The sequence below is a fragment of the Acanthochromis polyacanthus genome, chromosome 15 (genome assembly GCF_021347895.1).
Source record: "Acanthochromis polyacanthus isolate Apoly-LR-REF ecotype Palm Island chromosome 15, KAUST_Apoly_ChrSc, whole genome shotgun sequence".
NCBI classification, from domain to species: Eukaryota; Metazoa; Chordata; class Actinopteri; family Pomacentridae; genus Acanthochromis; species Acanthochromis polyacanthus.
In genome coordinates, this window is record NC_067127.1 from 10,218,536 (window position 1) to 10,243,082 (window position 24,547).

Below are 24,547 nucleotides of genomic sequence, written 5' to 3' on the forward strand. Positions count from 1 at the left end.
TGGAATATTACACAGAGGAGATGAGAGGGGATAACAAACTTTTAACTTAGTGAACTTTTGCGACTTTTTTTCCCCCCTTCCTGTGATCCCCAGCCAATGACTCGGGCTTTGATCTATTCAATAAATCTAACAGTGATTAATGAAATGTCGAGCTACATGCAAGGAGATTAAGTTAATTATCCTCACTGTTACCCTGAGTGGAATATTAATCAAGAACGAGAACCTGAAAATGTTGCTCTTCTTAAGAAGTTGAGTCACAGAAAAAGTGGGTGAGCTATGTTTTCTCCCGGGGATTGAATCACGCACGGACAGCAGAAAACACAGCCCCAGTGAGCGGGGAGCCGAAGATGGGGTTAGGGGAACAATGACACATCATGTATCATCTTACACGTCCCAACACTCCTCTGACTAAAGCTCTAGACAGCAAGATGATTGAGTAACAACTTACCATAAAACCACTCCCAACCAATTTCACATCTAAATATGATGTGTGTGTGTGCAGGCTTCACATTTGTCCCTCAGCACACATTGACTCAACATGCTATATTACAGTATCCCCTGTAGATCTCTTTAAATAAGATAGATATGATGGCTGTGGCATGATGTTCACTGCATTTATCATTGTTAAATTCAGATGAAATCATCCTCACGTTTTCCCTAAAGCATGGGAAGAGCAGCAGAGCATTTCATACAACTGCTGCTTTTTCCACTGTAATGTACATGATGTCAGATCTTGTTTACTTTGGTGCAAGTAAGCAGCAATCACAAAAGAAGGGGAAAAAACAGAACAGCCCAGCCCCATTTATACATCATATTTTATTCAACAATATAACTTTTGCTCTTCAGAGTACAATCAATATAAGATACATATGACAAAATACATTTTAAATAGAAGAGAAAAAAACATTAAGGCATCTCACTGAAGAAAGTTAACAGTCTTGACAGCATAAATGATTAGATTAGTGTTACAATTTTTGTGTGTGTATTTATACCTCTAAGGCACAAGGGCATGATCACTGCTGAAACCACATAAAAGAGTTACAGGCAAAGTTGCATAACTTTCTACGCTTACAGAGTGGTGACAACATGTTGGTTTCCAATGTGGTTTTCAGTGCTGGGTGTCAACAGTTTACAGTGTTTCAGCAATAAGCCAGAGCAGACACGTGGAGTCATGAAAGGCAAAGCAGGTAGTGAAAGATTTCTCATTCTGCCAAAAGTCTGGTGGCATTGTATTAACACTTTAATAATCCCCTGTGTCGCACATGAACCGGCTACGGGGCAAAACACTGTAATTATCTTTATCACGCAAGCCAGCCTGGTGCCAGCGTGACTTCTTGACTGGGACCGACATTAGAAAGTCCAGTTGTTCCTCTGGAGAATCGCTGCGGCACCAACGAGCGGTCAATTCGCCAAGGCGTGTTATGAAGGCCGTCATTTCCCATACGTGTTCTCGAGTTCAAAAAATCTCCGTTATTGCCTCTGTGAGCGAAAGCTGTTAGGATGGCATCACAGAAACGCATAAACAGCTCAACCACATCCACCAAAGCCGAGGCAGAGAACAAGCTCCTTCTCACCATTTCCCTTTCTCTCCCTCTGTGGTTCACACTTACATTTGCTTGCATGCATAAACAAAGCCAGTCTCTCTCTCACATACACACACACACACACACACACACACACACACAAACGCACAGATTTGTTACCTAGGTATGTACATGACTTAACTCTTGCACGCAAAGTCAACGAGCATCAAGCTGGAAGTTTAGCACTTTCTCAACTCACAGGCTAATTCCCTCCCTTTACACTTTTGAACTGTTCCTGGACTTCTCTGGAAATTATTACTCATGAGGCAAACTATACAGAAACTTGCACAAATAGCATGGCGTAGCAGCACTAACCGCTAACATTTGTCAACAGAAGCTGTGATTTACAAGGTCTGTAAATTATTTTCGTATCAAAAGCTGTTCATACTGAGTATCAGATGCACACAGAGGTTATTGTAAGCAGTTGTGGTTTGAACAAACTGATAAATGTAGTTACAGCTGCATTAAAAATTCATCACACTTAGGACGTGTGTCCACTAGGCCTCTTTTCCTGAGGGCCGCTACTCTGCTCCCAATTGTTCAGGGGAAATTGCAAACAACCACTTTTAAGTGAAAATACTGCATTCAGCATCTTTCTTTGTCAAAAATCTGTCAGAAATCATCCAACTTTTAAGTCAAAAATGTTTTATTAAGTCCTGTGTTTGAAATTCAGTGCTTCCTGGAGACACTGAGGCCATAAATTAGCGCCTCGACAGAAAAAGATGCCCAGTGGTCACATTATAGCAAGAGGTGGTCTGACTTGAGCAAGCACATTGGAACTGCTGTGCTGCTCGTTGAGTCTGAAGCAGCCTATGTTATACGCACGTGCTGTATGAAAGTGTAAAGTATGTTATGCTGATACAGGCATCTGCTGTGTTACACTGCTATGTTTGCTGAACCAGAGTTATGTAGGCTGTTGGGAAACGCGCTGCTCAGAAGGCGTAGGGCCCCACTATGATGGTGAGTCGCAGCAGTGAGCTGGAGCGGTAGTTCATGGCCATATGGTGAGTGATCATCTCCAGGTCCACAACGTACTCTCTGGGGCCTGTCAGAGGCTTGGTGAGCACCAGCATGGCGCTCACATTGCTCGAACGCTGCAAAAACAAACAAACAAACAACAACATTCAACTCAGCTTAACATCAGTAGGATGTACACTGGACTGATTCGAACAGACTAAAATAAATGCATACTGTAACTATCAGATTGCCGTGGAATCTGCATGGTCTCCATAAGATGAATCTTATATTAGGCTTTTTTTGAAATGTCTCAATGATTACTGGATACACAGATTGGTACAAATATTCATGCTCCCCTCACGATGAACTGTCACAACTTTGGAAACTGAAACGTAACTAATTTCCATTGTGACAAAATTTTGCTTGTCAGTTTTGTTTTCACTCACTGTTTGGTTAAGTTAAAGCACCAAAATTACTTCATTACGTGTAGGAAAACAGCTTGGTTTGGGTTAAAAGACAGCTTTTCACAACAATAAGTACATGTTACAGTGCCTTGACATTACTTTGTAGAAATTTGTTTTCACTTGGACATTAAAGAGTCTTTTTTGGTAAATTGCAGTGAAAAAAGCTGACCAAGATTCAATGCTGAAAAGCAATATAAGGGGAAATCTTCAAAGGGGATGAATACTTTATAGGCAAATTTCTATAAAGGAATGACAATGGCGTCACTATATGAGAAAACAGTCCCAGATAGCAAACTATGGGTGAATCAATGTTGAATCTATGTTGAGACCTAACGTCGAAATTATACAGAAAGCGTAAGGTTGATAAAATGTTGAGTCAACATTTGCTTACATAGATTACATGTTTGCAAACATAGATTCAACATTAATTAAACATTGACCTGTCAAACATTTTAATTAAACCAAAATACAATGTAGATTCAATGGTATCTTTTAAACACAAACTTCAATGTTGACAAAATTTTGTTGAATCAACGTTGATCCAACCATCAATCTTCAACCGTAACCACAATTCAACCTTCTTAACCCCAATTCAACATTGATTTAACATCTTTTACTATCTTGGTAAAGTGTGATTTATGGTTGAAAAGCAAACGTTGACTCAATATTTTATCAACCTTGCGCTTTCTGTATAATTTCGACGTTAGGTCTCAACATAGATTCAACATTGATTCACCCATAGTTTGCTATCTGGGGTGACACTGTGATCATGTCTGATGCTCAGGGGAACGTAAAAGGTACATCAGACTACCACGTGTGTTGACAAACACCCCTAAAGGGTTCGCAGTGTGTTCAAATGTGATGCCAATCATAAAGCAGAAGTATGTTGTGGTGCCTTAGCCTATTATCTTGCACCATCATCAAACCAAAAATTTTAATTTGTCCAACACATTGTTTACAGCTTAATTAGCATGCTAACCAGCTAAACTAAGAGGGGAAACAGGGAAAATATTACACAGTATGGCTTTTAAACTGTCAGTCTGGTTTGCCAAATAATAGTTTGCTATAATTAAAAAGCATTGTAATAGTTCAGCATTTTATGTTTTCCTGTTACAATCTGTCAACTTACCCGAAGGAAAAATTCTCCTGCCTCGTTCCCAGATTTAATCCTGAAAGTGTTGTGTGTGTTGGCGTATATGTTGGTGGCCTGAATCTGGAAGATGTCGGCTGGTACGGTCCGGTCCGCCTGAATACTCATGTATTTGTAGACAATTGACGGCGGGAGACCCTGGCAGTCTGCCTGAGATCGACAGATACAGCGACTGCAAACAAACAGCAATTAAGACAATATTCATGAAAGTGTTCATGCAGATGATGGGGAAACAAAAGACCTGATCATGTTTACTGACTTTTCAGAGGTCTGAGTGTAAGGCGCCTCGCAGGGGTTTCTGGGATAGCAGCGGAAGCCTCCATAATAGTTCCAGCACATTTCATCATCTTGGCAGTTATGGGTCCCTGTCTCACACTCATTTATGTCTGGGGATGGGCACAGTGACAAAAAAGAGAAAAAAAGTCCATGTTAGTATCCACTACTTCCAAAGAACACAAACTGTACACGCCTCATGAAACAGAGCTGTGAAAGCACAGTCAAAGTTCGGGTTTTGTACAAGTTGGGAATGGTGTTTTAGGGTTGCAGCTGTATTTCCAGTGGCTGTGGAGATGTAGGGAAACACAGGAGGGAAGCCTGCAGATCTGCCGTCGAGGGAAGCCCCTGATGCAACCCCGCTTAGGATCAACTCCAGCACTTTCCCTGCAGTGCCATGAAAATAGTCCCATCAAATGTGCCCCAAACCACAGGGGCTATTTCTGGCACAGCAACCTGGATTCATCACCAAAACGTCCCTCTGACACAACAGGCTGGATTCATGGCTCCCCCTATAAAGCCTGCACCTGACCGAGGGGGAGAGGAAAAAATAACAGCTCTCCCTTTGAGAGAGCGCCGGAGCTTCAAATAAATCCACTTCAAGAAACCAACATCATGCATATAAATTCACAGAGGTGGCTTAGTGGGGCAACACAAAGTTGCTGTGTTTGCATTGCCTAACCTCTGCATTCTTTCCATGACAGTACAGGTTGAGAGTGACTTTTAGTCATACTTTACAGATAGAATAGTGGATGATAAAAGAAATCATCAACTTCTTCTAACAGTTATCATCAAAGACTTTAGGAGGAGGAAGGGAGGCAGACAGGAGGACTTGCTTGTGAACTTTGCAGTGTGTTAAAATAGAGAGGAGGGTAAGAAGCAGAGAAATAAATAAATGAAAGAAGGAAACAAAAAAAAGATTTATGGAAGGAAAAGGGAGGACTGTGGTACCTTGACACAACCTGTTCCCCTGCAGCTGATATCCTTGTGGACACTCACAGGAGTAACTTCCTGGGCTGTTAACACACTGGTACTGACACATGTAGCTGGACAAGCTGCATTCGTCAATATCTGGACAGAAAATATGCACAAACAAACACAAATGATTGATACGGCAAGGCAATGTGTGCCGAGAAACAGGAGTGTGCTTACATGGAAATGTTAACAAACCCGCATTTGTGTATTTACTGTATGCGTGTGCGTGTTGCTACATGTTTTCATGCATCCACCTTGGCAGGAGACCATGTCTTGTGCCAGCTCGTAGCCGTGGTCACACTGGCAGAGGACGGAGCCAATCAGGTTGTAGCAGTGATGCTGGCAGGGACTCTGCACGTCACATTCATTCACATCTGCAACAAAAGACACACACAATAACAAGAATTCTGCTTTATCCCAACTGTGAAGTTTGTTTTGTAGTATTGACACGACTCTTTTAACTGAAGTATGTGCATGTTTCTTACTCACTGTTTGCCTGTTTTTGACAGTACTGCACCTCTATGCATAGAGAGCTCAAAAATATCTTCTGTGCAGTTTGACGCAATTAAACGTCAACATATTCAGTATAATTCCAAATGCCTACAGGTACTGCCAACACTGAAAAAGCATATATACCAGCATAACACCAAATACTATACTGACTGGCCCAGTTCTGCCAAAAAGTCCCGGATTTTTTTCAAGCAACTGTGGTTCGCAACTGAGTCACGAAAGGCTTCTGCTGAGGAGAGCAGAATTTTTGTTACAGAATTAAACATTTTCTTTTTGGTGACTTATTAACTGAGACGTGCAGGATGAAGGGATTTTGACGAAAGGTCATGATTTTAAGCTTAGGGTTGGTTAAGTTTTCACTCAAAACCACATGTCATAGATGGGTAGTTCAAGGACCGTCAAAAAGTTGGAAATGTGATGATTTTTTTCCCCCTTTTCACAGTTTGTGATTCTGATGAATGGTGTCATTTTTTTTTTTTTAAAGATGACACGCCTTTCCAACCTGTGGGTGGATTTGGGGGCTTAGAGGGTTAGATGATGGCAAAATAACAAGCAGGAGTTGTATTACACCATTTCACTTCTGTGTGTGCTTGTTTTTTGGAGTCGAAACTGCTGCTCTTCACCTCGCTCATTCGATTTTTTGTGGATAATCTCTCCTCTGTTAACGCATTAGAATCAGTCGGCCCCTTTAGAGACAGTTTCAGGCTGGATATAAAAGTCAAGAGACAGTCTGAGCCTATTCTTTTCTTTATGCTTGCAGTATTGCAGAATTCTCCAATCTAAGTACATAGTATGGAGAGTACACTGTTATTGTGGATAAGAATGATGTCCAACATGGAAGTAAATTGCAATAAACCTTCAGCCATACTTTAAGAAATAACAATAAACACAAATATTTTAATTGACCCGTCTATTTCCTGCAGATAAGTTGCATTTTGGCTTCGAAACTAAAGGTTGTAAAGAGGCAGAGACGCTAATACAGTGTTCACAGCTGCACATATTCAACACACATGCACATGTTTGAGCATAGCTGCGAGCCAGTCACGGGTTTTGATGGATTTCTAAATTTGCTTCGGAGATAAACAGCTCTCTATCACACACTCAAGAACTCCCTTTGACTTGAGCAGGAGATTTGCTGTGTGGGTTCGGGTTGCATGGTCAATCTCATGATAGCTCAGAGCTTCCGGGCATTCAAAGAAACAGCTTGTGCAAAATTTGTTGTGTGAAAGCGACGATTTAAAATATCCGCATCCTGAGAAAAGTGGAGAAATGAGAGAAACACAGCTTGAGCATCTTCGATACAGCTTTACTTAGGCCAGTTTTATTCAATAATTGCTTATCAAGGGTAAATCTTAAGGGTCTTTTGTTTATTTTTATATTAGTATAATGTTTTGTAAGGTGTTGAAGTCAATCTATTCAAAGTCACCGCCAAATGCAAAAAGTCTGATAGTCTGTCTCCAAGCAGCAAAGCATTGAAGCAAAATGTTTTTATAATTCGATGTTGCACACACAGATTCACACATGAGCACACACGGCTTTTCACTGACTTACCAACACAGCTGTGGTTGTTGCTGGCCAACTTGTGACCTGCGTTGCACTCGCAGTAGTAGGAGCCCGGGGTGTTCACACATCTGTGCATGCAGTAGTGGGTCAGAGAGCACTCGTCTCTGTCTGCAGGTACAACAGAGTCATGATAAAGAGGACACGGTGAGTTTTTGCCAAGTTTGTGTCCGTTTTAATCTCGTGATGAAGCATTTTGTGTCTCACCGACACAGTTGTCTCCATTCCTCTGGTATCCTGGAGGACACTGGCACGTGTAGGAGCCTCTGGTGTTGAAACACGTCTGCTCAGGCCCGCAAGAGTGTCGGCCTGTCGCGCATTCATCTATGTCTGCAGTAATCACACACAGACACCGAGAGTAAGCGAACGCCTGCAGTACGCATCGACATATGGCAGACAAAGCAAAAGCAATGTGAATGAACCGTGTGTGCTTTGTGATGTCTGACCTGTTTTACAAGACAGACGGTAAAATCTGTGATAACCGACACCATAGCATCACACACATGAATATAAATACACACGCGGGCGATTAAATAAAGAAGGCTTTTATTCGGCAACTCCGGGTGAAGGGAAAAACACAGATCGTATCTTCTACTAACAGGACAGCTTTTTGAAGGGGGGGAGTTCATACGGGTGTGTGGATAAACGAGAGGGAGAAACGACTCAACTGATAAGTCATGTGCTCTCCACCGTGACGCCTCAGGCATCCATCAACAAAAACTGACACAAACACATCGGCTTTTTATCCGTCAACCCATAATTAATACGGGGTGAGAAAACTACTGTTTATTATGTTATGTACCGTAATAAACAGCAGTTTAATGTGAGTATAAGAGGCTTAAATATAGAAAGCAAAAGTGCAAACCTAATATTTGTTTTGCAAGTGTGCAGTGTGGAGATGATGGAGTGCCTTTGTGTTAACTACTGGTTAAACGTCCAAGACATGACACATCCTTGAAAAAGATTCCATGTTTAATGTTGATCCTGCAAACACTTTCTCAATTTTGGCTTGTTCGGAGCCAGAGTTTCCTGAAAAAAATAAGTCTTTTCTCACTACAACCCCCTACCCCCCACACACACTCACTATAAATATGCCAATAGTGTATACTTTCATCCCCGAGGCCCACCAGCAGTCCTCTTGGGTGGTCTGACACAACCCATCATATGCAGACAGCCACTGGGCATCAGTTTAGCAGCATGACAGACAGTTATCCTCAATACCACACACACAGGAAAGGAGAGGGTACTATTACTGCATTGTTATTTGGCACGTGTAGAGTCTAACAATAGTCGTAAGAATCGGACTGGAAGGTGACTGGAAAACCTGCAGTTGCACCCCTGACTGTAATCTTCCTCCTGCAGGGTTTAGGTGCCGTCAATACAGCCGAGACAAAGGCCTATGTATATATATATTCATAGAGAACACACCGTGGCCAAATGTGTAAAAGTGACAAATCAAAACCATTTATATAAAGTGCAGGAACTCGCTGTTGCATCTTGAACTGATATTTCCCTGGAGGTGGTTCATGTGATGCGGTCTCAGTTGGAAAGCTCCCGCCTGAGTGCCTCAAACGCCCCATATTCCCGTCCCACAGCCTCCACCATGGAGTGGGATTGGTGCCGGTGAGAAATTGGCTTGATTTTCTGCGCAAGGGGCCCGTGCAACAAAAAGGCAGACAGAAGGTGAGTTGTCTTCGCTCCTTAAAGGGAGGAAAGCGAAGAGGGCTCAAGTCTATGGGGGCACAGTGAAAGGATGAACTCAGTACATTAGGGACAAAAGCAGGGCTTATCTAAAAGGTGCACCTCAGAGACAACAGGTGCAAATTGCATAAAGGTAGGAATGCATGGGCAAGGCTTGCTGCTCGCTGACCCGCTTAGTAAAGGACAAAGATAAAAGCAGTGTTGTCCTGGAAAAATCTGTGTTCTGATGTGGCTTGAAAGGCATCTGGGAAAGTGCATTTGCAAACAGCACCAAGTGTCAGCGAGAAACCAAATGCTTGGATACCAGCAGTATCACACTGTGGGATGCTGCAAACTTTTGCAACAGCTCACAGGCTCCATGACATGGCTGTTAAAAAAAGACTTGGTGCATGGCAACGTGTCTGTCACTGGTGGTGCAGCATCCAGTTTTAGCCTCTTAAGGTACAGAAATCTACCTTGATGTTTGACCAAAGTCTTGATATGAACAACGAAACAGTATATTATATGTGGCTACAGAGATTCAAAATTTGTCTGGGTGGTCACTTAACACAATTTGCTAATATCTCATCTTCTTGCTGCAGTTTGAAACTGCAGAAAGCTGCAATGTGACAACAACATACAGCAACAGTCCTGCTAGCTAGCTTTCACAGGTAGCTCCACAAACTTTCAAGGCTATAAAAGAATAACACGTCGGTGTGCTTACTAGATAAATAATGGAAATGAAATCCTGTGTTTATATACAGTCACAACAAAATATTTGAATGAATGTCAACAATTAGACAGGAGACAACATTCAGAGGCCAGAATGGAGTCTCTGTGACTCATAACCCCGCCTACTTACTGGAGGCATTTGGTGATTCATTTAGACTGGAAATGCCCTGCCTTCTGGCAGTACAATAGAAGCAAACAACACAAGTCTGACACTACAGATTTCTGGTAAAATAAAGTGTTAGTGTTGATGCCATCACAGTGCCAACCAACAAAACTGTGACACCAATGAAATGTTGTAGTTTTAGAGACACAAAACCAAATTTGGCAACTTGATAAACTGGCAAGATGTCAGGCTGTGACTAACGACATTCACTGACAGTTAGTATATTGATAATTTTCCTGATTAGTTATTTGGTTTATAAAATGGCAGAAAATGGTACAAAGTGTTTATCAGTGTTTCCCAAAACCAGAGCTGGTGTCCAATATTCACTTTGCTGTCTGTCACAGAGAAGGAAAGAAACCAGAAAATATTTCACACTGTTTTTCTTTGAAAAAGTACTCAAACCAAATAATTGATTGTCAAAACAGTTGCAGCTCTACACTGGTAGCTGTGAGACTGTACTTAGACACAGCAGCACTCTGAGCTAAATGCCAAAGTTGCTAGGGATGCATGATGACATCACCATCCTCGTCCACATCAGCTCATGGTGAACATCGCCAGGTAGATTATACCTGTCAGGTTAAAAGTTTCCAGTTTTGTTTGAACATGTTACATAAAAATAATTCTCTATAAGCCAAAGTAATTTTCTTACTTTACCCTGTAAATGTGTTAAGTCACATCACCATTCATCTTAGTTTTTCAAAATATATATGTATTGGAAAAGCATTGCATCTCATGTTGGCACCTGTCAGTGGGCATTCATGATGAAAGTAGGCATAAAAATAAGTATATATAACTACAGCAGAAACCTCATGCTCTGTGCAGCTGGGTAAAAAAAACATTTATAATCTCATTTTATCATGTTAATATGAGAGCATTTTCTGGCTTTTGTTTAAGGTGTTGGTCATAAATTGAATTGTTCAATGGAAAGCATGGGGCTCACAGTTCATTGTTTTACCTCCTATGTGAAAAATTTTCATGTCAGTCGATCATGATGAGAAATATCCTGGAGCTGTGCTGCTAATGTTGGTAAGCAACATGTCGTCAGTCAAAAAAGGTTTCAGAATGTGTTCTTTTGTGACTCGGGTTAACAGTGGCCAGTCAGCTGATGTGAGCTGTTATGTTCTTGGACCGAGTTAGTCCTGGCTCATATAGGCACCAGTGTTTCACCAAACTTTCAGTTGACTGGTCCATTAACCCTAACCTGGTGGTAGCTATCAGGTAATGATGGCTACTTCAGATAGTAGCATTTGCTCATGTTTTTGGTTGCTGTTGCCAATTACATAAATGCATTTGAAACAATTTTAATGCAACTTACCTGGCGTGAGTCCAACTACTTTTATGCCACTGTCGTGTAGATTGGCTTTGGCTACTATTCATTAGCCTGAATGAATCCCTGAACAAGATGTTTCTGCTGCAGTGAAACACAATCCAGCTGGATGAAGTTCCATTGTTCTACAAAATAAGGTGTAGAGACCATGAACGGCTATGCAAAGAAGCAATGGCTTACTGTAAATTGTTTAAATGCGAACACTGGAGTTCCTGCAAAATTCTGTGTGCGGAAAAGTCAGAGTCATCTTCCCTCTCCTCAAAGCGAGCTTGAAGAGCTCTAAATAAAAGCATATGTGCTGAACGCAATCCAAAGGTTCATTCACAGGAATATCTTGCGGTAACTGCTACTTTGTCACTAAAACTATAAGAAGCTGCCAATGCAAAGTTCCACAAAAGTTTATGTGTGTGGGTAGTGTGTGGGTGGGGCAGGAGAGTGTCCCACACTGGATGGCTCTTAGGTCCCATAAAGTCTCCACAGTTTGCCACATGCTGTACAGTCCATATAGTTTACACAGGAAAACACATTTTACTGCAACAAGCCATCAAACATGATGATGTGTTGCGTGTGGGGAGAAGTGACTCTGTTCTCTAAGCTAAGATTTTTTTTTTTTCAGATTTTATTCAACATAGCTTACAAGTTTCTTCCAAGCCTGTTGTAACATCACAGGGAAAAGATAAGGCTGTCCAGCAGAAGAGTGGAAGATGTGGAAGGAAAGAATGAAGAAAAAGGGTGGAGGCTTTTTTTTTTTTTAAACAAAAAAGGCCTTTTTAAGATTTGAAGTTGGATTTACGGCCTTGTGTGCATATGTGATGTCAGACTTAAAAACTCCTTGCTTTTCAGGGAGATTAATTCTAAATGCCTTGTGGGAGCTGGGGGAGTAACGGGAATGGCGGCAGCTCAAAGAGAGTGAGTGTGTGTGTGTGTGTGTGTGTGTGTGTGTGTGTGTGTGTGCATCAGAGGTCCTGTTTGAGGTGCTCATTAAATGGCCTTTTTTTCAGACCTGGTTATGTTTCACAGAACTGAGTGATACACTGTGAGAAGGTACAAGAAAAAAAAAGAAAGAATATGTGTCCAAAACGGGTACTAAAAATTGTTTGGCCTGAATTCAGAACAATGTGTTATTTGCTCCGGATTTATACTGACATGATAGGGCTTGTTGTAATTATCACTTGAGAGCATTTAGTCTTGTTTTCACTGAACCACTGCAATGGAAAGCAGGAGCTGTTCCAAAGAACAGTTGGAGCCATCCTGCTGTTGGACAGCATCTCTGTTTCCCTCTGATTATTGGATAATTCAATCTTTGGGAAAGCAGGGGGCAAGACGTGCGATGTTAATAGCCCATAAAATTTCACAACGTCAAATTTATCAGCATGTCATACGCCATCCCCCGAGCGCTTGGTTCTGCTTAACCTCAAACACCTTAATGTCACCCCTCGCTGCACTGCACGTTGTTTCATTTGTGCATAATTCTCTCTGCAATGCAGTGTGAAATGCAGCTATCGCTGGCTCAAACACAACCTCAGGACAAATGGGAGTGGTAGTGTTTCCCTTTCAAAGCAAGTCCAAACACAAAGCAGATAAGAAATCAAAGAGTTCATGACACTCACATCTTATATTCCCTCTATTTCCATCCGTATTAGGGCATGAAATATTTCCATGCTCTGGCTATTCGCACCACTCCCAAGATTTCCCTCTCATCGCACTCATTGTTCAGGAGGAACAGGAGTTTTAGTCACGCTGACACTTACTAACTGATTTGTGAGTTTGTTCCACACTCTTCTAAAGGTCGGGCAGAGTCCTGACGTTCTTGAAAATCCGTCCAGTGTGCCAGCCACATTCCCAACCGATAATAATCCTTCCTGTTACTCTGAAAATGTTTAGAAAAAAAGAAGTGCTGAGCAACTGAGCACTGCTATTCAGTGTGAAGAAGATCAGTCACTGTGCCCACCTGACACGCCAGGAGCCGGGCTGAATTTGTGGCGTGGAAGGAATGGAAGCTGCAAACACGAACGCTGAACAAAATGTGCAAAATAGAAGCCTGATAATAAGAAATGCTGTGAGAAACTCTGCGATCGCATGTGTCACCCAGCTGAGTGCCGAATAGTGATTTATAGCAGCCCTGTGTCCCTTTCCATCATGAGGTAAACGGAAAGATCAACACATGTAAGCACATCAGAGGAGGAAGCAGCTGGCCGTTGGACAGGCACCGACCTCAGGGAGAATAATAACAACAACATTAAGCACTTATGCCGAGGAGGCACGGCAAAGCTGCTTCCCCCTCTCTGCTCGTCTCTGCCATTGTTGATGTGATGGCAGCAAGGAGCCAGTAGCAAACCACAAGCAATAACAGCACCGTGCTCAGCAACAATGCACAGGCCACAACAAGGGCTGCCTGCATGATGGTTTGGTTATATTTACCCAAAGGAGAGAGACCGAAAGGCAGCAAGAACAAGCTGCTGAAATATTGTCACCGTGGTATGCGCAGTGAAAGTGGGGATCACTAGAAGTCATGCTGCAAAATCTGTTTTCAGCATGCTGACGTTCTGCATTGACTGTACTTGCTTTGTCTTGATATCTAAAATTGACAGTTTGAAATGTAAATGTATTGTAATTACACTAAAATTCTATCTTTAACTATTAGCACTGGTTTGCACTTAGACATCCTCGGGCAGAGGTCCTTTGTCTGATCCAGAGCACAAAGCGCTAGCAGCCCGAGGAAATCAGGTCAGCTGTGTCAGCAACATCTTCATAGTACGTTTTTAAAGCATACTATTAAACTGAGAGCCTTTCCAAATTTCACCAGACTTTTAATTCCCTTAGAGCTGTCTTTAATTTCCTATAAAAAATGTGTCTACAGTTTCTTAAATTATTGATTTTTCTGCACCAAACCTTTTTAACGTCTTTATTTTTGCTGCCTTGCGAAGCAACTTGGGTTGGGAAAATCTCTCTATAAATAAACATTGTTATCATTATTATTAAAACAGTATGAAAAAATTTGAATCATGTTTATCAGCAAATGAGGAGTTGCAACATCAACTATATCATTTCTGGCACCATTGAGCACAAATGGAGAGTGAGTTTGGACAGCAAGAAATCTCAGCAATGTCAAGACTTTAAAATATGACCAAAAAAACACTGAGATTAAAAATCTGGTAAGGGTAACAGTTTATTTTAAATATAAAAGGAACATGAAGAAATCTGTTTAACTGAAAAAAAGTTGTTAAATAATTCTGCATCTGTTACTGATACAGGGCCAGACAATTTAGATAAAAACAATACTTGGCAAACCTCTCTGGGGGGAAAAACACTACATAATGGTTTATAAAAATGCAAAAAAACACTTATTTTTGCCATTTTGCATTAACAGAATCAGTTACTAAGATAATATCTGTTGAGCTCAATTTAATTTTCAAACTTGTCAACCTCCTGATATAATAAGATGTTACACTGGATCATAAAAATGTCACTTTAATGAACTCTTAATGGTGAAAATGCTCCATATGATACTAATAGCTATCATTTAAATAAGTAAGCGGTGTAGTAAACAGATCTACAAAATCTTATAGAATATACAGTTATGCTAGTAATGATGCTAACAAGCTTACAGTATTTACAGTCCCTCGAGGGGAACTTGAACATGTGCACCAGATTTCACGACAGCTACTCTATTTCTGACGTCCTACAGACCAATGCAGTAAAACCTTGAAAGTACGATTTATCAGCTCAGAGACGCAACGCTGGCTGTTCCAGCTGCAGTGTAACAGGTGCACTGAGCTGGACAGTAAAATCACAGGTTGCTGGGACGAATGCACGCAGGACAGTGCAAATCATCAGTCTGAGAGCAGGTGGAAGACAGGAGCTTAGCCGGTAATACGAGGGTTCAGCCGGGACAAAGGTGTAGTCTTTTTGTTTGAGTAACCCTAAACAAAGTGGGTCAGTTTCCGTTGAACAAATTCTTTGTGTTTGATCCTGCTTCCTCCCTGCTGAGCAACTAAATTGCTGGATAATGTTTGACTTTAACATCTGGTGTGTCCCGTATCGCATTCACCTCGGTGTTGAACACTTCCTCCTCTGTGCAACAACATTTTCCAAATCTGTGTTGCTTGTCTCTGATGGAGGTTTGGAAGAAACAAACAGTGACAGGATAACATCTGAAGGAATTTCCTGCAAAACTGTAATGACTTTCTGTGTATCCTCACATCTTCTTCTTTTTTTTTTTTTTGCTGCCCAAGGAATCGGCCTGAAGGCTCGCTGCTGGGGCTTTTTTTTTTTCCCCCTTCAAATGCAAATGTCAGGATGAGACAACAACAAGTGGAACTGTAAAGTATTAACTGTAAAGGTCAAATCGTGAAGCCTGCTGGCAGTGTCACGCTGTGCTTTGCAACCACTCGGCTCTCCCTGCTTCTTCTGCTTCTCTGCATTCCTGCTCCTCGCGAGATCGATCCGATGCTTATCTGTCAAGGTGGTGAGTAATTCCTACCATCACAAAAGATGGGAGCAAACGGAAAAAACAACCACCGCTGACATTCCAGAGATATTCCTCCCAAGTGCATTGCATCTGTGTGGAAAAATGTTATTGCATGCGCTCGGGCCTTGTTCGGAAAAGTACACAAGTTCTCTGTCACACAGGGCTTAACGGCCCTATTAGAACATATTTAGGAAAGATTTCCAGCCACTGCAGGTGAAGAGGGTCCAGACATAGCTGAAATTAGTCAGGTACGTAGGTGGTAATATGGCCTACATGACCTCAAGAAACCAGACAGGTAAACAGAAGTGGCATGCCCTTTCATGTCCCATAGTGCAGCGCATGAGTATCTAATTTAGAGATGAAAAATAAATAGGCTACATGTAAAGTATGTAAACTCAAGACTTGCGAGGAGAATAGCAAAACCCACAAAGTGTAAAACATGGCATGTGTAATCATCTGTGGCAAACATTATATGCCCAAAGCCACTGAAAACACAGTGTGTACTCTTAAACAAGCCGTAAACGAGGATCATAAACTAAGTGCTTTCCACTTCTCATCAGATTTGATTTAACTGCTTTTGATGGATGACATTCATCCCTCAGAGGACTGATCTCACCCCTGCTGAAATTAAGAGTTAATATGCATACACAAGACTACAACAAACCACTTGTAGGCATCACCTGGCGCTAAACACAGCGAGTATGTGTGCGTTTTTGGAGGCTGGGTGGAGGTCATGGAAATGTGAGGCATCATTAAGCTGTCACACATACAGTAAAGGCTCATAGTTTCTCTGTGTGGCTGAAGTCAGGCGCCAACTTCCCCGATGTGTCACTACAACAACACACACTTCGGCTCCCGTTCGCACTCGGGGCCAAAGGGCTTTATTGCCCCCTTTTTGTAAAAAAAAAAAAAAACCCCAAATGGGAACGAATATTAAAGCTGCAATTAAAAGAAAAAAATATCAGGTTTGAGGTCTGTTATGTATTTTGTGGTTTGTTTTGCTTTTAATCAGCATAAAGAATAGTGCGCATAAGAGAGGCGATTTTGTTTTAGAAACTGTTTTTTTAACAATTTAATTTGTTCTGTGGAAAACTGGCCTGGTTTTTCGCAGTGCATTTAGCTGATCTCTCTACTATTCGCCACACACTCAGCAGTAAGTCACCAAACCAACTCAGCAGCTGCACAACCCATGACGTTGGTACAACCTGGCTTGGTCAGTGCTCCGGCACTTCTGCGGTTATTCAGTCAGTGTCAGCCTTTCATCGTCCCCTTTGCCCTACCTGACTCTGCACTCTAGGTTTCCTCCACAGAGTGGTGAGTTAGCAGGAGAGGAGCCTGATGTAAGCGCTATTTGATACATTGAGGTTTCCCCCATTGAAAGTTAATGGGAATTCCTTTGCTAGCAAGATACGTAGCTGAGCAGAACAGCCACTGTGCTACAAAGGAAAAAAAGAGAAAAGACAATTCAGTGTCCAAGAACAATTGGCTCATTGTAGCGAGTTAAAGGTAATGACAGAGAAACTAGAGACTGATGTAAACAAAGATTATATCACTCTAACAGCAGAGCCATACGCCCACATGACGGCACGAGACGCCTTCCAGTTAAAACTGCAGTCGTTTCAAAGCAATAACACTGACAGCAACAGCCTATCTTTGTTTAGCCCATGCACTGAAACAGCACACCAGTGAATAAATATTATACCCATGCCAGCTCGCTTATGTGGTTACTTTAACTGATATGCTGCCATGTTTTACACTCTAATAAAACCTAATTGGGTTCCAATTCAGAGAAACACATAAAGCACCTCACACATATCTTTGCCCCAGGTGTAAAATCAAATTTGTTACTTTCAGTGGAGCTCTGTGACCGCAGACCTCACTACACAGCCACTCACCACATGCCTGTGCCTATTGGCAAGAGCAGCTCCCAACCACTGAACACATGTACTGCATGGCAATGCACTTTGCCTTACATTACATTTACAGAGCTGCCCCACCAATCTCTCACAGTGTAACCATATGAGGTTGCAAAGGGATATCAGAATATCTCTCTCTCCATCTCAGATGCCGTTATGGACCTGTGGCACAAAGCAGCAAAGAAGAGCACCGATGTTCATGTATGTGTGTGTTGGTGAGAAAGAAAGAATCTTCAAGCCGCTCCTTGTTTGAGAGGATCAAAGTCTTCTATTGTGCAATGATCATTACTTTGAGGTAGAGTGTGAAATCCTCTTTGATCACAGTTTCAAGTAGGCAGACAGTTTTTGAGCCAGCCTTCGGTAAACAACACAGTCATCATCCGACATACTGCTGAGAAGATGAACTGCAAAACGATTCTTCATCATTTCTGCCATTAGTGATGCTAAGAATTAAAAAGGACATAGTGCAAGGGCTTGTTTTATAAGGTTTTTTTTAAGGCATACCAGACAAACTGCAAACACAAGATCACTCCCACACAGTCTTGTGCAGCTACCAGAATCACAACCCAGTCAAGTCCCAGGGAGTATCTACTGTAGGTGTAGAGGCTATATGTGAGCAGAGCTTGCCACAATACTAGAAAATATGCTCGACTTCCCCCCCGAAGCAAAGGACTTCAACACCCAAAACAAAAAGAATTTTAGGAAGAAGCTGAACTCTGGCCAAGAACATCACCCTGCGAGCGACCAAAGAGTTTAGAAAACATGACATCACAGTGAGAAAAACCGAGAAGCTTGCAACACATCTGGCAGCTACGCATAGTTTAGCTGTTGATGACTGTCAAGCAGATGGATGAACAGTTCACCTTTGGAGCGCTGCTTATTGAGGCTCTAAAGTCGTTAGCAAGTAATTATCAAATACCTACGCAGCTCTGCAAGAGACACATTTTTCTAGGCAGCAGCACTGCATCTGGCCAAGTGCAACAAAGGCATACTACTGATATTCAGGAGATAAAAACACCTCTGCCAACAATTCTGCCAGTAATCTGCAGCACACAGCAGTCAGCACGGTGGGGCTCAAATTGCAACCACATTTTTGAAGCTATAAGCTGTCTCATGAGGGCCGGAGACCTTAAATATTCTGGAAGATGAAAAAAAAAACTTTTCATGAAGAGAATGTGGCAGCCATCACTTTTCCAGAACTTGTTTCATGGTTACAACTCCAGCCCTGCTGACAGAGGCCAATTTCTCTTGAGGAGCTTGTCAGCACCATTTCCTGTGATAACCATGTGTTTACACCATGTGTGGGTGTAAAAAGCAGTAAATAAAATGAAAGGCTCCTTTTCCAAGGTTCTTTCTATCATCTTGCATCCAAACAGAGTGGTGCAGATGTCAGCTTATCTTACCTCTGCACAGGTTCTGGTCATCTGCAGTGTATCCCGGTGTACAGCGAATGGTCCGGACCACCTGAGGAGGGACCCTCTGCCCACCTGATGCCACCCGAGGGGGCTGAGGCTGGCTGGGTGGGACGGCCGGGGCAGGAGGGACTGGGTCAGGCAGTGGCACCTGCTCGCCTTCCTTACTAATGTAGATGACGGCGTTCTTGGGGAGGCAGAGGTATCCACCAAAGTGGTTGATACACTGCATCCCTCCTTTGCAGGCGTCATTCAACAAAGAACATTCGTCGATGTCTGACAGGAGAGAGAAAGAAAGAAAGAAAGAAAGAAAGAAAGAAAGAAAGAAAGAAAGAAAGAAAGAAAGAAAGAATTTAGATAAAATATTTTCTCTAAACTAATATTAAGCTTCCATGGAAATGCAAGAAAAATAAAGTCAGAATTAAACCTATTAAGCATAAAAATCTACATAAATATGCCAATGCAATTTGTTATTTCTCACCTCTGCACTGCTCTCTGACACTGTCATACTCATACCCCTCTGTACACTGGAAAGACATGCAACAAAATACATGTTAGTGTCCTTTCGAGCATCAACTTGTAACACTTACAACATGAAGCCTGAGTCCTGGATCAGTCAGTCGCAACAACCACACTAACTGGTATAAAATCGCTCACTTACTGTGTATGAGATAGGCTCCTCAGCCTCCTGAGAGAGAACATGTGTGAACACCGCACAAAGACACACGCAGATCCCCAGCATGTCGACCCAACGTCGGAGGAGCACTGTAACGAGATGCAGAGGGACCGAATGGATAGCCACAGAGTGCAAGATAATTTTTTTGTGCTTGACAAGCCTACAAGTTTTAATACCAGTTATTACATCATTGATGGCATTGCTTAACGAGTCCCAACATCTCCCGCTGCTGGCGTGATGTTTATGTTGGCACCGCTCCAGGTAAATCTGCGACTTCAACTCAGCGAACTGTTTTTGTGCTGTTTTTCTCCAAAAGGATTAGTGCGTAATACGCGTAAAGATCGTGCGTAAACATGTCCTCGTGTGCCAGTCAGTGTCAAGAAAATGAACGAGTTAATCAGCCATGCGGAGCTCGTGTTGATTAAAATTCTGTATCTGCAAAACACACGTCCAACTTATCAAGCTGCCTGATCACACATATCTGCGTTGTGTCGAATCTGCTTGGTCCATCATAGTCTCGCTTTCAGGTACAGACACTTGTTACTGAAAAACTACTACAGAAACAAGTGACACTGGAGGTGTTTTTCTCTCACTTGTTTCAATACTAGAACTGACAACAGGTTTCACATCTCTTCTCTGTGCTGGTTTCATTGTTATTTGATAGGATCGCTTCATGCAATTGCTTTGTCATCCCGTGGCGCCTTGGCGACTTACCTGCAATTACCTGCGGATATCCAACACTGCTGGCGTGCTGAAGGAAAACGTCCCCGAGTTCGGTGTTGTTGCAGATGCGAATCTGCGCGAAGCAGGCTGGCTTTGGAGGTGCAAACGGTGCAGTGGATGTTAGATGTTTGGCGGAGTGAAAGCAGCACTTGTGATGAACATGCGGTTAGTGCAGTATGACATACTGGGGGGCGGCGTACCGGGCAGGTTGAGCTCCGGGGTTTTCTCTCACCGGGGTGCAGTCAGCAGGTTACAGTGGCTCCCTCTATAGACTGATGAATATTAAGGAAAAAATGTGCAACATCAGAAAAACAAATGACTATGATCAGAGAACCCTCTATTGTGACTCCAAACTGGCAGTGCATATGTAAATGCATGAGAAAAATATTTTTATCGGTCTGAAAAAGTAAGTTGCCTGTATGTTTCTGTAAGGTTTGATAACTGATGATTAACACTCATAGTCTGAAGTTGAAATGCCCATACTTTTGGACGATTTCAGCAGTTTTTTAGGGGGTAAATTTGGAGCCTTACCCCATTACAGTTGTATTAGTCTGCACTTTTTCTGTAGTATGTCTTAAGAATGAGGTTTCATAACTTTTGGGTCGGTGACATGCAGATCCTGCGAGACCTCAGTTGCTGTGTGGAAGTACAGTATGTGTGAGCAGCAGGTGGTAAAGTCAAATCTTGTGTTGAAGACCTCTGTCAGCAACCACTACATTAGCCTCTACTACATTTCATGGTGTTTACAAGATGCCTGCGCTTCAGGAACATCTGCTAGAATTGGCATGGCTTCCTGGATTTCCCATGGGCGAAGAGACAGCAAGTGATTGTGTGTATGTGTGTGTATACGCATGTACGTGTGCCAACAGCTTGCTGATATGAGTGGATAGAAATGGACTTGGCACCGCCTCCTTTAATGCTGACCTTCTGACCTCTCCTCACAGGGTGTGAACAAGAGGATAACAGATTCTTCATGGTGCGATATCGTCAAATTTTTCTCGGAAAAAGATTGTTCTCTTCCAAAACACTAAACCCGTGTTTAATCCTTAATGTGAAAATTCAACTTGTAATCAGGTTAACAGCTTTACATTTCAGAGACACGTTCTTCACAGTAGTGATATTTATGTCATCTCACCTTACGACTGAATTAACAGTATATGGCACACGAACCAACTACAGAATATGCAAGTACATAACTGTGCAAACAAACATGGATGACCCAAAGAATAACTTTGCAAAAGGCTTCACTCTTCACTCAAAGTTTATTTTACTTGGCAAGCTGTTCAACACATGCATAAAAAGGCAGAGACATTGAGATAAAGCACCTGATTAATCAAAGCCATTTTAAACAGTTTAGAAAGATTAATAGAAGATTTTTATCCAAGACTGATGAAAGAGAAGATGAGACAACACTCCCTTTGGTCCTATTCCTCACTGGAACCAAATTAGACGTCACGCTTTCAAATCACACAAGAGAAGCTGAGGTGGGTGTGTCCCATCACAGAAAGACAGTGTATGGTTCCCAAGAGTGCATCTCTAGGTATGAGAAAGGCTCTACATAAATGTTACTCAAGTTGAATCAGATTATCCTTCTCACACTGATCTTACAAAAGTATTTATCTGAATGATTAGTGCACATTAAAATGCATTAAAACGATATTTATGAAAAAAAAAGTCTGCAAGGAAAACATGCTCAAGTATGATCTCAGGTGAGCAATTTAGACTTTGGTGAACAAAAGGGGAACATGATACACATTTAAATGTCAGTGATAGATTGGACCATAAGTTTAACATAAGTTCTGCTCTGAGTTTCACAACATCTTTGTGATCATTATTACCTAATCCCCCAGCCCACAATAGTGACTAACATACACACAAACAATAATTCTGGGGTAACCATGTGGCAAGTGTGTAAAACTGCTCAGAATCAGTTTATTGTCACCGCTCAACAGTCCAGAGACAAAAAAGAAAATTGTACTTCAAAACTACTATCAAAGCTAATATAATACTGAAGCGCATTTTTAAGAGAATGAAAATGAGCGAGCATTGTGACGCTTCTTTCGATGCTGAAGGCAATGCATCAGGTACTGTTGGCAATTGAGCATCAGCCAATCAGTTCCTGATGCAGTATCATCCACATCAGAAAGCTCTTCCTTTGCCTCAACATCAGTGCGGGGATAACTCAAGCAGAATGATTTACAACACATTTCGGTCTCTCTGCAACATGTCCTAGAGGTGAGAGAAGTGATGCAAAAGTAACCCAAACACGTTAAAACAAGCCATTATTATTCTTTTCATCCTATGATTATACAATAGCCACTACTGTACAGTACACATCAGCGTAAGTCAAGATGGCAGCAGAAGCATCTGGAAAGTGAATTCATGCAAATTCAAAATGGGCATGCATTATGAAAGAGCTGCAAGAGATGAGGGTGCACTTCAAAAGACTGTCAAAAAGAAATTTTTAAAAAGTGGGGAAGGGGGATGTGAGAGAAGGAAGAGCAGACAGAGAGGGTGTCTGTGAAACGGGCTTGTATAATTGCAGTGACATCTTCATTGAGAGTCCTCCATCTCTTTCCTGTGTGCTCCAAAGGGCGTTGTTGACGCCGGTCGATGTGGGGAGCAGCCGAGGCACTGTGTTTAGCATAATCCCAGAGGCCATTGTGAGAGCAGCTAGTGAACGACTCACAGTTGCCAGCTGAGATTTCACCAAAACACAGCAGAACACAAGGAGAAGGGGATGAGACAGGAAAATCAGAGGTGGAGGAGGGGTAAGATTGGGAAGAGAACTCTGGCAACGGACAGGATTGGTAGTAGTAATGAAGAAAAAACAAAAGCATAAATCCAGAATATTAAATTACACGGAGTTTGACGAGTAATATTTTGTGTATGTCCGCTGTAGGATCGGGGTGGTTGTGGTTATCTGGGCTGAGTGTGCAGCTTTCACAGCATCAAAGAGGTAGAGTATGAAACATTTTCTTCCAGGTGGACTGCACCTGTTGGCCTCATTCAGGACTGTAATTCAACAACTGTCCCCTTTTCTTCCTTTAAACAATCACTAACTGTTTTGACTTGTAACAGTCAGGCATAAAAAGATTGACTAAAACTGTCATATGGCAGCACCTCTTCTATTGTGCAATGATCATTGCCTTGAGCTAGAGTGTGAAACCCTCTTTGATCACAGTTTCAGGTAGGCAGACAGTTTTTGAGCCAACCTTTGGTAAACAATGCAGTCTCCATCTAACATACTGCAGAATAGATGCAAATTGTTTTATAGTAATTTCTGTCATTAGTGATGCGGAGAAGTAAAACGGAACAAGGACACAGTTTAAGGGTTTATTTTATCAAGGCATATCAGACAAACTGCAGAATCTCTCCAGGTGATTGTGAGAATATAAAGCACCATCACAGTTGCCTGCAGAGATTACCCAGTCAGCCTTTAGATTTCTTACTTGTGTCCCGTCACACACACTGATCTGTGGTGGGTATGTGTTATATCTATAAGAGTCAATTGGCAGCAGATGGCTAACAACGATCAGGATAAAGACAGAGCTTTGACCCCCTCCCCATCGTTTCCCAAAAGGTCTTGTGTTACCATGGTGACTGGGCCAAGGCACGTGCCTCCCATTGTTGAGCCATATCCTCCAGGGTCAGCCACACGCCCAGTTAGAGGTCAGATGTCACCCCGGCCTCTCACTCAGGTCACCACTCACCAGCCTTCAGCCTTTGACCTCAGCAAACACTGAAACAAATTGAGAGATGGGGAGAGGAGAGAGCGGGATGACACAATTAAACATATTTATTCAACAATACTGCAGAATCACATGGACTCAGGTTATTCTGACAACTTAAACTAAACTACTGGTGGTGCTCCAGGAGTTTTCAGTGCAGATGAGCAGTGTAGTTCTGGAGGGGAATGTACAGTGCGATGGAGAATCAAGCTGCATATTAGTTTGTCTCCCTCTTGTGGTGAAG

The 24,547-nt window shown here is 42.1% G+C and overlaps 1 protein-coding gene across 4 annotated transcripts in view; it reads right to left on the reverse strand.

Annotated features, from left to right (window-relative positions):
• Nucleotides 1-797: 797 nt before the first annotated feature.
• efemp1 (EGF containing fibulin extracellular matrix protein 1) overlaps nucleotides 798-24,547 on the reverse strand; it is a 32,323-nt gene continuing 8,573 nt past the window's right edge. Inside the window, exons 3-14 of one of the 4 annotated variants that reach the window (XM_051959467.1) lie at nucleotides 24,168-24,314; nucleotides 20,564-20,844; nucleotides 19,835-19,938; nucleotides 19,655-19,700; nucleotides 19,165-19,449; nucleotides 7,680-7,802; nucleotides 7,464-7,583; nucleotides 5,657-5,776; nucleotides 5,379-5,498; nucleotides 4,414-4,540; nucleotides 4,134-4,326; nucleotides 798-2,677 (exon numbers count right to left, since the gene is read on the reverse strand). In XM_051959467.1, coding sequence (XP_051815427.1) covers nucleotides 2,516-2,677; nucleotides 4,134-4,326; nucleotides 4,414-4,540; nucleotides 5,379-5,498; nucleotides 5,657-5,776; nucleotides 7,464-7,583; nucleotides 7,680-7,802; nucleotides 19,165-19,449; nucleotides 19,655-19,700; nucleotides 19,835-19,915 — 1,377 coding nt within the window. In that variant the 5' untranslated portion in view covers nucleotides 19,916-19,938; nucleotides 20,564-20,844; nucleotides 24,168-24,314 and the 3' untranslated portion in view covers nucleotides 798-2,515. Of the gene's footprint in view, nucleotides 2,678-4,133; nucleotides 4,327-4,413; nucleotides 4,541-5,378; nucleotides 5,499-5,656; nucleotides 5,777-7,463; nucleotides 7,584-7,679; nucleotides 7,803-19,164; nucleotides 19,450-19,654; nucleotides 19,701-19,834; nucleotides 19,939-20,035; nucleotides 20,543-20,563; nucleotides 23,225-24,167; nucleotides 24,315-24,547 lie in introns of those variants that run through there. The other 3 variants (XM_022190116.2, XM_051959468.1, XM_022190115.2) reach the window with 3 other exon arrangements.